This window comes from Cucumis melo, chromosome 11 (genome assembly GCF_025177605.1).
Source record: "Cucumis melo cultivar AY chromosome 11, USDA_Cmelo_AY_1.0, whole genome shotgun sequence".
NCBI lineage: Eukaryota > Viridiplantae > Streptophyta > Magnoliopsida > Cucurbitales > Cucurbitaceae > Cucumis > Cucumis melo.
In genome coordinates this window covers 15555533-15568700 of record NC_066867.1, presented here as the reverse complement: position 1 = coordinate 15568700, position 13168 = coordinate 15555533, and the positions used below count along the sequence as shown (strand labels likewise).

The window sequence follows — 13168 nt, the reverse complement described above, 5'->3', positions numbered from 1 at the left end:
CCATCGTTCATCGCCGTCGTCGATTATCTCTTCTAGTATGGAAATGCCTCTTTTGCTCTCCATTTTGCGAATCTTTCTATGTTTTGAAGTTTGGTTGGGATAAATTTTGAGATTATTTCAGGTCTTGGTTGAGATAAATTGGATTGATGTTTCTCTTTTGATTATGGGATTATGTTATGTTAGATTTTGGGTTTATAAGTTGTGATAAATTTTCGGGTTATGTTATGTTAGGTTTTCTTTTTCTTAATTTTGGTTGTGATTAATTGTGATTGAAGTTGCATGATATAGAAAATTCCTTGACTGAAAATTTTTAGTTTCTTGAATGACTTTTTTGGTTATTTGTTTAGTATTTTTCTTAATTTTGGTTTGTTGTGATTAAATTGGATTGAAGTTTCGTTTATTTTTTTTCTCTTCATTTTGTTTTTGTTTTTCTTAGATTGATTGAAGTTGTTTTGACTTAATTTAAGCTTGGATTAAGAAAGTGATCGTATGAAATATAACTACTTTAATTTCAAGAGTTTAAGCTTTAGATAGTGTCACTTAAGTACAATCTATTCGTTAAACTTGTTGGGATTTTAATAAGATTTTTTTATTCCTATAAGCATCCATGAGCATGTAATAAGTAACCATGACTATTTGACTACATAATACAGAGAATTATTTGTGTTGAATTTACAAGTTTGTCAGAAAACGTTTATTATTAAGAATAAACATTGAGCAGATCAAACTTAGAAATAAATTGTCGGCTGACTATAGAGAATGAGTGTCTCAATTTTTAGAGGTGACAAAGTTTCATGTTAATGATTCCAGACAAACAAGATGTCCAACAAAAATTGTATGAACTCAATGTGGGAGTCATTAAAGGGTGTGGAGCGACATCTATTAACTTATGAAATATCTCTCTCATATTGTCAATGGGTATATCATGGAGAGCCCATCAACTTACCTAAAGATTTTGAAAGAGTTACCACGCATTCACCGCATAATGATGAAAAAAACTAACAACATTTTTTAAGAGAATGAAATGTTGAATCTTGTAAATGATTTACAAGTTTCAATTGAAATTGAAGAAGCCACTGAAGAAGGGATCAAGAATAAAATGCCCTCTAATAGTCAAGAACAAGATACGACAAACTTATTTGAGGATTTAATGAATGAAGCACTTAATGAACTATACCTTGGTTGTTTAGAATTTTCCTCCTTAAACATTTTAGTGAAGTTGATGCCATTAAAGATCTCAATGGCTATAGTAACAAATCGTTTGACATGTTATAACTGTTAAAAACATCATTTCCTGCGGCCACCACCATACCTACTTCCTTGTTATGAAGCTATGCGAAAATTGTGTGACTTAGGTCTAGGTTATGAGTCCATTCATGCTTGCAAATACGATTGTGTATTGTATTGGAAGAAATTTGAAGATTTGCAACAATGTCCCGTTTGTGGTAAGTCTCGATACAAAGTTAATGATGTCAAAGGTAAAAAAAATCCACATGAAGTATTACATCATTTTCCATTGATACGAGATACAGACACAATAGGATACAACAGACATCCATTTCTAGAAAACTAAGATGTTACAAGATACATTCTTCTTTTTTCTTTAAAAAATCTAAGATTGGGTAAATTTACATTAAGATACTAAATGTAATTCACTAAATCCACGAAAAATCATAAAAAAGCAAATTAATGACAATGGTACGAATACAATATAAACACAATAGAAAAAAAAACATCAAAATCATGGAAGTACAATAATCAATAGAAAGCAATAGAAAAGGCACAAATTTATCTAAGAAAAGAAAGAAGATTAGAGGAAAAGTATGAATATCAATGAAGAACTTCTTTGTTAAATTGTGTCGAATCTATTCATGAGAGTTATATTTTATAAAACTTGGAGTATTGACTCATGATGATGATTAGATGACACTCTAAGATTTGGTATTTATTTATTTTTATCATTTTAGTATTGGATGAGGGAATGAGCATATTAAATAGGTTGTTTAGTTTTGAGTTGGAAAATATAGCATGAGTTGTTCGACTCGTCTTTAGATAAAAGTCAACATAAAAATAAATGGGTTGAATCGTGTATCAGATACGTGTCAAACATGTTTAACATAAAAATAGATGCATCAAATCAAATATCAAATACATATTTGAAAGTATCATTATTTGATAATAGAATATGCTAATTCAATACATTTTCATTTGAATCTATATTTAACACTTTAAACTTCGTTTCAAAGTGTTCTCGAACTTTGTGTTTTAATGTTTTAACCATTAAACTCAATGTTGAAAAGCCCATCTAAAAGTTTCAAACAATCAATCTTCATTACACCGTGCAATTGTTGAACCATTAAATAGATCTCATCAGCTCTTGGATTGAGCACATCTCCAGCAACAAATCGCCAAGTCTGTGAATTACTATGCACCAAACTATAGCCAGCAACAACTTTAACTCCTTTCTCTTTTGCCAACCTTCTCATTTTTGCAGAATCGATCATTCGCCCACAGTTTGCATACAAGTTCGATGCAAGCATGTAGCCAGCCGAGCTCAAAGGTTCGAGTTGGAGAACACGAGAGGCTGCTCCCGAGCCAAGCAAAATGTTTCCGTAGCTCCTACAAGAACTCAAGAGTGTCCCCCAAATGCTAGCACCTGCTTCCATTTCTTTAGGCATCTTCTCAATCAACTCTAACGCTTCGTTAAATTTCCCCGCTCGTGATAACATGTCGACAATGCATGAGTAATGCTCCAAACCAGGCTCAATTCCATGTTTCTGAAACATGGATGTGAAAAAAGAGAGTCCTTCTTCAATTAGTCCTCCATGGCTACAAGCAGATAGCAATGACAGAGCAGTCACAGCATTTGGCTTAGTGCCGTTTTGTTTTATTTTCTCAAACAACATTAAGGCTTCGTGTGCAAGACCGTTGATGCGAAAGGCAGATATCATAGCACTCCAACACACAAGATTTTTTTGTGGGATTTGGTTGAAGGCTCTAATGGAGGCTTCTATGTCTCCACATTTTGAGTACATGTCAACAATGGAAGTTCCAATAGCTACTTCACCAGCCAAACCTCTTCTGATAGCTATACCGTGGGCCCATTTCGATTGTCTCAATTCCGCAGAGATAGCACAAGCCTCCATAAGATTCATTATCGAAACACTGTTTGGTATCACCTCTTCATTCATTTGCTTGAAGACTGATATCGCCTCGTCAGGTTTGCCATTACGGGCAAAGCCTGCAATCATGGTGCTCCAAGCCACTACATCTTTCTTATTCATTCCATCAAAAACCACACCTGCAAGCTCAACCAGATTGCATTTTGCATAAGCATCAATTACAGAGTTCAGCAGCAATTCATTTGATTCGTATCCCTTCCGTATAATCACACCATGGACGGACCGGCATTTTAATGAGTCCAGAAAATGCTTAGCTATCTGAAGAACATTCACCAAGGTCACCTCATCTTTCTCAGCCCCTTCTTCGACCATTGTCCCAAGCAATGCCAAAGCTTCCAAATGACTGTCATTGAGAATATATGCCGACAACATCAAATTCCACGAGATGATATTCTTCTCAGGTATCTCCTTGAAAGCTTTAAATGCAGAATGAACATTACAACATTTGGAATACATGTCTACCAAAGAGTTTCCAACAAATAAATCATCTTCCAAGCCCCTAAAAATCACCAACCCATGTACCATAGTTCCAAGTGAAATATCTCTCAAGTTGGTGCAAGCTTTAAGAACACTAACAACAGTCACTCCATCTGTTGAAATGCCAGCCTCTGTGACCATATTTCGAAACATCAGCAACCCCTGTTCATCTTCCCCAATTTGAACAAAACCTCCGATCATCACACTCCAGGAAACAACATCATTTCTAACAGACATTTCACCAAACAATTTGTGGGCAAAATACAGATCCACTTCAGCATACAAGCTCAGCAGAGAATTTTGAACTGAAAGAATGGCAGAGAAGCCAGAGCGAACTATATAACCATGAACCGCAAAGCCTTGACTGTAAATTTTAAGCTCACGAAAGGCCTGAATTACAAGTAGCAACGAAGAAATATTGGGCTGAAAATGGGCAAATCGACCCTTGTTAAACCACCACAAACCTGCCATTACGCTCCCATTCGAGAAATTCCCATGAACCATCACATTCCAAGATACCGAATCCTTGTTCTTCGTAGAATCAAAAGCACGTTGTGCTGAATCCAAATCACCATATTTCATATAAAAATGAATAGTGGAATTAGTAATGGAAGTGGAAGATTGGCATCCTTGTTTGATGAGACATCCGTGCATAGCGGTCCCAAGATTGAAAGAAATGTTCGAACATGATTTCAGAATTGAAGGGAGCACCCAAGTGTCTGACAATTGAGCTCCAGAGATTCTGATTTCGTTGTAAAGTCGAAGAGCTTCTTGCCATTTTCCGCTGTATGATGCGTCTTTGATCTTTGAAATCAAATCGGAAATCCCCAAACCAGAGTGAAAGTTCGAGAAGCGCATTAGTAAATGCGTTTTCCAGTAAAGTTTGACAACAATGTACACTGGGCAACGGCTTCAGGCTTCAGCAATGGAGCAAATATGGGTGTCTGTTCTCCCATGGAAGTTGGGCAGAAAAGCAGTTGAAGTGGGCAACAAGATGATGCGCTCCCAAATACAGTTAGGTGTTATTTTGAAAACAATTTCGTTAAAGTATAAAATAGTTTCATTCATGTACTGACTATGCACGAAATTGGATTACGGATGACTATATGATTATCTCCTACATTTTTATCAATTTTAGTTAAGCTTCTGTCTTTTATAATAATCCTTCCATTACCTTTAAATTCTTTTCTAATTACCTTCTATTTTCTTTCTATATTTTTTTCTATTTTCTTTTAATTAATTATCTTCTGATTACTTTATGATCTTTTTCATAGTAATTTTTTAATATTGTTTGAGTTTCTCCTTATTAACTTTCGTTCTTTGACGTGTCTAATTGTTATTTGATATTGATTAGGTACCGTATATTTATTTGTGATGAATTTCACATCTCAAACCATAAATATCTTCCATCTAATCTAATAAATAAGTTCATCAACTATTCTCTCAAAATTCAATCAATCTCAACTTAATTGACATCATATTACCGGAGGCATTTCATTAAATTAAATGAGCATTTTTAAATATAGTAAATAAATTGAAACTATCTACAAACTATAGCAAATTCATCAAATTCTCTTTGGCTCATTTGATTTCTTTTTTTATATATTTTACAAATAGTTTTAAACTTTTTCTATTTACGACAATTCCTCTAAATTTTAAAATCAATCACATTTTTGCAAATAAGTTCATATTCTTAATTTAGAGCTCCGTCGTAATTCACATTAAAAGAAAAGAAAATTTATGTTGCCATGAAAAAAAAAACTCAATCAGAAACAAAAGATTTTTTTTTCTATTGCTAACATGAAATATTATTTTTCACAAATTAGAAATACTACACAATCTCCAAAACCAGAATGTAAACTAACAAAACTCATATAAGATTGAATGTATATTCCTCATCTCTCCATCTCACCAAAATCACATATTGGTGATGTTTGGTGGTATGGTTTGACTTCAATTAATTTACCTATGGTGTTTCAAGGTTAGATTCAAAGCTTAGTGGAGATTATAGTTGCTTTCTAGTATATTTGAGGATGTTTGGGTTTCATTTCGGTGAATGTTAAAAGCCTTATAACCATATATGGTTGCATTGGAAATTGAGTGTTTTGGATAAAAGGCTTTTTGGGCAAATATTTAAACACTTTCAAATTGGCTTTACCTATTGGATTTGGGTGTGTATTTCTGATAGGCACAAATAGATTGTTATTTGTGTCTATCTGATATAGACATAAATAGGTAGAATTCTATCTATGTCTATCTCGGATTGACACAGATAGCAACCTATCTATTTCTATCCAAAATAGACAAAGGTAGAATTCTACCTATGTCTATCTCGGATAGATGACAAATAGCGGTTTATAAATGTCTATCTCAGATATGGTGGTGAGAAGTTAGATGTGTACACCAAATACATACATGTGACAAAATAACCAAAATTAAAATACTCATCATATTTGAACAAGGTAATAAATACCTCAAAACTATATAGAAGATTCCAGCGGGTCTTTAATATGGAATCAAAACCAATTTTTACAAAATCTCCAAAGTGGTGAGAGTAGTGTTGATAACATATTATAAAATAAAAAAAACAATAAGAACAATAATAACAATGAAGCAAACCAAGAGAATGAAGTAGAAGAGAGAAATTAAAGAATAACAATTGAACTCAACTGTGGTGTACATTACAAAAACACCATACATTTGTACTTATCGGACATGTGATGGTATAGGTTACAATATATAATTCAATATGTTTGGATGTTACAACTTGGATCTGAATGGTAGTTATATAAAAATTGATAACCTATATAGGTTATGGATATCTATATGTTGAAATTTATGTCCTAAAACTCTTAGTTTGTAGTTTGAATTATATTCTATTCAATAAAGTAAAGTAGTTATTGAGAACTTATTAGTGAAAACAGAATACTATAATTTTGAATCCAATAAACTGAGGTCTCGAGGCAATTTAGTATAGACTTGAACTTTATGTAGAGACATATATGTGAATCAAGTTCGAGTATATAACCCAAACAGTCTTTAGTATATGAATAAAGTTAGGTGCCTTATTTCAGGGACACTATGAATGTGACCCGCTTTGTAGTTAGTATAAACGATATGATCATGAATCATTCATGTAGAGACATAGATATGGGGGCATCCTATGTAAAGAGTTTACATAAAGATTGGAACCATGAAATAGTCACTTTTAAATTATAATATTGTTGACTATATAAAATTGATTATTTCGATTATTAATGACATAGGTAATTAACTTAATCTTAATTCTGAGTTAACTATGAACTTCTGTTCAAACGAAGTTATTGTTAGATCTACATAGGTGAGGGCAACTCAACAACGCTGGCCCAATAAGCCTCTCATCTCAGGGGTAAGATCGAGTGGATGACTAGAGACATAAGGTGCAAGATGGAAATCACTCATGCTCGTTTTAGGGTTAGTAAATAGGTTAGTCCCTTAAGGACTGTATCCAAAGCTTGAACAAGGGACCTCACCCTCTCATTGGCTCGAGAGGATTTGGTTTATAGGTTGGACCTAAAACCAATTATTCAAAATGGATCAGTCGAACTTAAGGAGCAAGATGTAGTCTTAGGGGTAAAATGGTATTTTGACTCAACGGGGTTATGAACAACCTGTGAAGGATCAACTTATTGATCATGGTTATATCAAATGGACATAAACATATCTATAGTGAGGGGAGTGCAACTATGTGACTTTAGTGTAATGAACCGTTATTTAACGAATATCGATTAGCTTAGTCTAAAAGGGTTTAGCCAGTTAATCTCGGATCATTGGAGCCCATGATTTATAGGTCCATTAGGTATTCCTACTAGCTCATATGGAATTAACTTAGAATAATATGTTGGAATAATTCGGGTTGTTCGAATAAGGCTAAGAGAGGAAACCAACAAATATATGTGATATAGTCGTCAATATCAGTTTGGTATAGAGCTTTATGTTTAAATGTGATTTAAATATTAAAAATATGGATACAGGTTCATATTCGGAAGCTCGGAATTGATGAAACCGACTTTATGTTCGAATGTGATTTGAATTTTAGAAAAATGAATGTGGATTCATACTTGGAAGGTCAGAATTCCTATGGAAAAAATGGTAAAAAGTCAAAATGTGGACTTTTGACTTGAAAAAGTAAGTTTAACTTTGACTTAAATGGTCAAATGATGATATTGCTCTTAGACTAAAGTTAGTGGAAAAATTCAACATTTTGTTGGATAAAACTTAGTTAGTGAGATAAGTGAATACATGACATGTAGACACCTAGCCCACTATGTTCCACTAATGATTAGTGGAATGTTAGGTGTTGAGATTTTGTGTACTAACTACATGATTAAGTTATCTAAATGGTTTTTTTTTAAAAAAAAAGAATAAAATGCAAAAATATTTACACTGTATAGAATAATTTTAAAAAAGGAGAAAGTCCACAAGTCCACAACAAAAAATAACAAAAATACCCCCACTATTAATCAATCACACATGCTTGAAAATATGATTTTCTATCCAGTCTAAACGATCTCTTAACAACAATCTCTTAGCAACGATCTCGTAGCAAGTTTAAACGATCTCGTAACAAGTCTAAACATCTTGTACCCTTGTACCAAGTTTAAATCATCTTGTACTTTTCTACCTGGTCTAAACGATCTTGTAGCAAGCCTAAAAGATCTTGTACCCTTGTGGCAAGTCTAAACGATCTTATACCCTTCTACCTAGTCTAGAGATCAGTCTAAACGATCTTGAACCCTTTTACCTAGTCTAAGCGATCTGATCTTGTACCAAGAAGAAAATAAAAATAAGATGAGAAATGAAGAAAGAAATTTTGGAAGATGAAATGAAGAATTTGGTATTTTACATAAATAACCATAATATTGTAAAATGAAGAAGTCATAGTATGAAAAAATTAACAATATGAAGAGGAGATGAATAATTTGCAAAGAAGAAGAAGAAAAAGAAGTGAAAAATGGTCAGCATTATCCAAGGGCAAACCTGTAATTTATGAAAATATCATGGCTTTTTGGTTTTGTTACACGAGCCATAAATATTTTCGTGTCTTGTTATATTTATGAAAATTAACCTTATTTAAAGGTCATATTTCAAATATTTTAAGACTTTTGAAATTTTTGCAAATTTTTATTTTGCAAAAAAATTATTCAAATTAATATTTCTCTCCCAAATCTCAACCCTAAAACTCTACCTCCAATTTCCATCCCTCTCTCAATTTTCTTCACCTTGGGTCCGACAACCTAATTCAAAGTCTGGATAATAGCAGGTCAACACTAGTTGTGGTCTCTCAGTTTGAGTTCATGAGGAGATTATGAGGAACGGGAAGCTACGAAGGTAAGTTTTTTATTTAACCCTAATTTTGTTATAATTAGGGTAGTTTTGCATGTTAATTACTAAATTGTTTAGTTGCAATTAGGGTAAAATAGATCCATTTTTCTGCTGCGCGTGTCTCGTGTTCCATCACTACATTCGTAATATATAATTATATTTTATAATAAAAGCATATTTAAATGAATATCTATCACATAACCTATAGTAATTTAATTAAATATAATTAAATAAAACTATTAGTTAATTGTCCAATTAATTAATTGGTTAAATTAAATACCTTATATTTATTTTAATCCAAATTTAAATCATATTCATATATAAATTTCTCTCATAACCTATAATTTTAATGTGTATCATATACACATTAAATTTTAATCTATAGTTTTAATATGAAAATTAGAATTTGAACTCATCCAAATATTTTATTCTCTCATAGATTAATTTTGAATCATATCCAAAATTAAATTTATATTATAAAGTTTAATTAAAATATAAAACTTTATATTATAATGTATCACCCTACGCTAGATTAATTCCCAAAGTAAATTTGAACATTTCAAATTACAATTAATATACATAAACCTCATTACCCTTTACGAGATAGGAAGAGGACTTAATAGACCTATAGATTAGAAGCTACAACAATATGAGATTAATTAGCTAAACTCATTAACCACATTAATTAATATTCGTTAATTGTGTGTACACTCCACTAAATACTCATAGCCGAACTCTTCTCACTGTAGATTTTTTTTTTTTTGTCCACGAAAACCCTTCTCCTGTCATAGAGAGGGTAATGCTCTTTGTTCAAGTTATGGAGACACCATTTAAGGAAACACTAATTTGCTTACTGTAAAGTTGGAAAAGAGTGAATTCCATGTGTGGTTAGGTTCCTAGCTCCCCACTCAGTCTTATCCCCAAAATGATAAGTATATTGAGTCGAAAAACTTGTCACTTTCACCCGTACAAATCAAAGGACAATTCCTTGCGAGCAGGAGTTCATAATACATCCAAGATTAAGACAAAGTTACGTAGGTTGTCTTAATGAAATAAAAACCTAACTAGTCAATAATATTTTGTGGTTTGTTCTTATGCAAACTCACTGCATAGGATACCCTCACTTGCATGTCACCTATACGCATGTGATGGATTGTTGCATTTGTATCAAATAAAAAGTGAGTTGTATTCATAATGTTACCAGAATAAGGTACCCAACATTATCCACTATAGACCATTTAAGCTCTATATTGTATATTTGATTCTTGTATGTCTTTACATACAGTTTAATACTCATCAAACAGCTTAAGATGTTAGTTTATTAAATGTAGGTTATTAAGACGAAACTAATAATTAATAACACTTTATTGAAATTATAAAAATAACACATGACGATAAATAGATTACATTTACTATCTACGAGTTTTAGGACATAAAACCCTAAAATGAGAGCTTATCGGGCAAACATTGTTAAGTTGCTCTCACCTATGGATAATTTCTTGTGAACAAAAGTTCATAGTTAACATAGAATTAAGATTAAGTTACTTAGGTCATCAATAAGTGAAACGGTCAGTTTTATACAGACAACAATGTTCTATAATGTAAAGTGACTATTTCATGATTCCAATCTTATGTAAACTTTTTACATAGGATGCACCCATTTTCATGTCTCCACATGAACAATTTAGGCCCACCTCGTTTATACTACCTACAAAGCAGACCGCATCTATAGTGTCCTCAGAATAAGGCGCCTAACCTTATTCATATACTATAGACCATTTAGGTTATAGACTCGAACTTGATACATGTATGTCTCTACATAAAGTTCAAGTTTACTCAAAAAATAGCCTTAGGACTTTAGTTTATTGGATTCAAGATTTTAGTACTCAATTTTCACTAATAAGTCATCAATAACCACTTTATTGAATATAATATAATTTTAAACTAAAAACTACGAGTTTTCGAACATAAATTCAAGTAATGGTGACTTCTATCAATGACAGTATGTCTAATATGTCAATATGTTTTTTATGAATTTATCACTGATGACTTAAACTTTGAATTTCTATATGATATGAATATTGATAGCATAACCAGAAATCAATAATTTATTTCAACAAAAGTTATAACTATATAAATTTCATTTATAATATTAGCAATAGTGGCTATCATATGGATATTGTGTCATTAGTGATTCGAAGCTATTACTAATAACATGCTTATCTGATCTCATTTTTTTATCCATTTATGCTAAAAGCAAACAACCACAATATCACTTTATAGTAGCATTACCTTGATTTTATTGATATATAGTAGCCTATTGGGAATATTACTTATAAATGCTATCAGTTATATTCTTTTGTTGCTATCACCGATAGATATTATTATTGATCATAATAGAAGAATATTATTGATAGTAGTTATAAAAAATATCAATAGATAGCCTAATTAAACCTCATCAATTCAAAATTGATATGTTTACCAAGGAGATATCACTTGTAAAAAATATTCTTGTAAAGATATCTCTAAATGATATCGCTTATACTTGCTATCATCAATATTCTTCTAATGCAATCATTGAGAGATAATGTTTAGCGATATCATTTTACGTTGATACCAATATAGAAAAGATACTTATAGTAGCTATCATGAATATCCATTGATAACAACATCGTTGACTGAAGATATCAGGGAAAGCAATAATACCACATTTCTCAAATAGAAAACTATTACTGAAAACAGTTATCAGCGATAACAGCTAGCAAATGGTACCATATTTCCCAAATTAAAAGTTACACTACTCTTCCATGGCTATCATTGATAAAAGCTACCGCTAATAGCTGTTATTAATTATATCAACCGATAACATATTTTTCAAATTAAAGCTATCATTGATAGCATCTAGTAGTAGTAACAACGTATAGCAACTATCAATTGCTATCAATTATAACTTTCACTTTAAGAAATGAGAAAAAAAATACTTGTAATGATAACAAGTTATCACTAATAATAACTATCGGTGATAACAACTAATAACAGCTATCAGTGATATTTACTAATTGTAGCTATTATTAATAGCTTTCAATGTGATCGAGAAGTATGTGAAATTCTCAAATTGAAAGTTATCAATGATAGTATATATCACTGATAACAATCATCAGTGATTATTGTTATCAATAATAGTAATTATCAGTGATATGTGCTATCACTTGAGAAAGTGATAGTTTTTAATTTGAGAAATTTGACAAGAATCGACCAAAATGGTGGTTTGACATAGATATTTTAGTCTTTTACTATTTCTTGTGCTACATATGCAATTATTTTATCCTTGTGTTATACATGCTATTATTTTTTTTGCTTTTTTTGCCATTGATGTAACTAACCCTTTTAAATTTTAACTTTTGATTAGATAACAATCACAAACTAGTTTGTCCAAATAGATATTTGATAAAATTCAAATAGAAATAAATCGATATCAAACAATAGTTACACAATAATCGAATAGCAATGAATACCAAATAGGTATTATTGACGATTTGTATCAAATGCTAATTAGACAACGATGATTACTATAGTTAATTAATATTTTATAATAATCAAACAACAATTAAATAGTTATCGATACTATTGATAATTATATAGACGACAACCATATAATAACTAATATTATTGACAATTAAGTAACAAACAATATCAAATAAAAATCAAAACAAAACAATATAAAATAACAATCAAATAACAATTGACATCGTCCGCAATCAAATGACAACAATTATATGCCATCACACTTTAAAAACTACAATTCAATCACTCGGGTATTTCTGTTGGATTGGGTTTTAAGGAATTCTGTCATTCTTTGCAAAATCATAAACATATGGGCCATGATCCTAACTTCAACACATTAAAATTTGACATTTATGCAACTATTGAAAAGAATTGAACCAATTAAAAATTAACAAAAATGTGAATAATTTAATGGAATGATAAAGTTCAGCTGGCTGGGAATACACCAAATCTAGCAAATCTATGATTTAAATAGCTTTAGCAGGTTAAACTTGAAACAAATTTAGAAAAATTTATGGAAAGATTAAAAAATAAGTTGTCTTATTAAATAGTTATGATTCTCATCTAATCAGTGTTTTCCT

At 31.3% G+C, this 13168-nt stretch overlaps 1 protein-coding gene across 1 annotated transcript; it reads right to left on the bottom strand.

Annotated features, from left to right (window-relative positions):
* Positions 1 to 2126: 2126 nt before the first annotated feature.
* On the bottom strand, positions 2127 to 4788 carry LOC103490452 (pentatricopeptide repeat-containing protein At2g17210). Its single transcript, XM_008449965.3, has one exon. It carries the CDS (start codon positions 4515 to 4517, stop codon positions 2274 to 2276), a length of 2244 nt encoding a protein of 747 aa, XP_008448187.2. The 5' UTR covers positions 4518 to 4788; the 3' UTR covers positions 2127 to 2273.
* Between the last annotated feature and the right edge of the window lie 8380 nt (positions 4789 to 13168).

What these genes read in the sequence shown, in the direction of transcription:
- LOC103490452 (XM_008449965.3), bottom strand. Translation starts at nt 4,517, where the DNA reads ATGCGCTTCTCGAACTTTCACTCTGGTTTGGGGATTTCCGATTTGATT.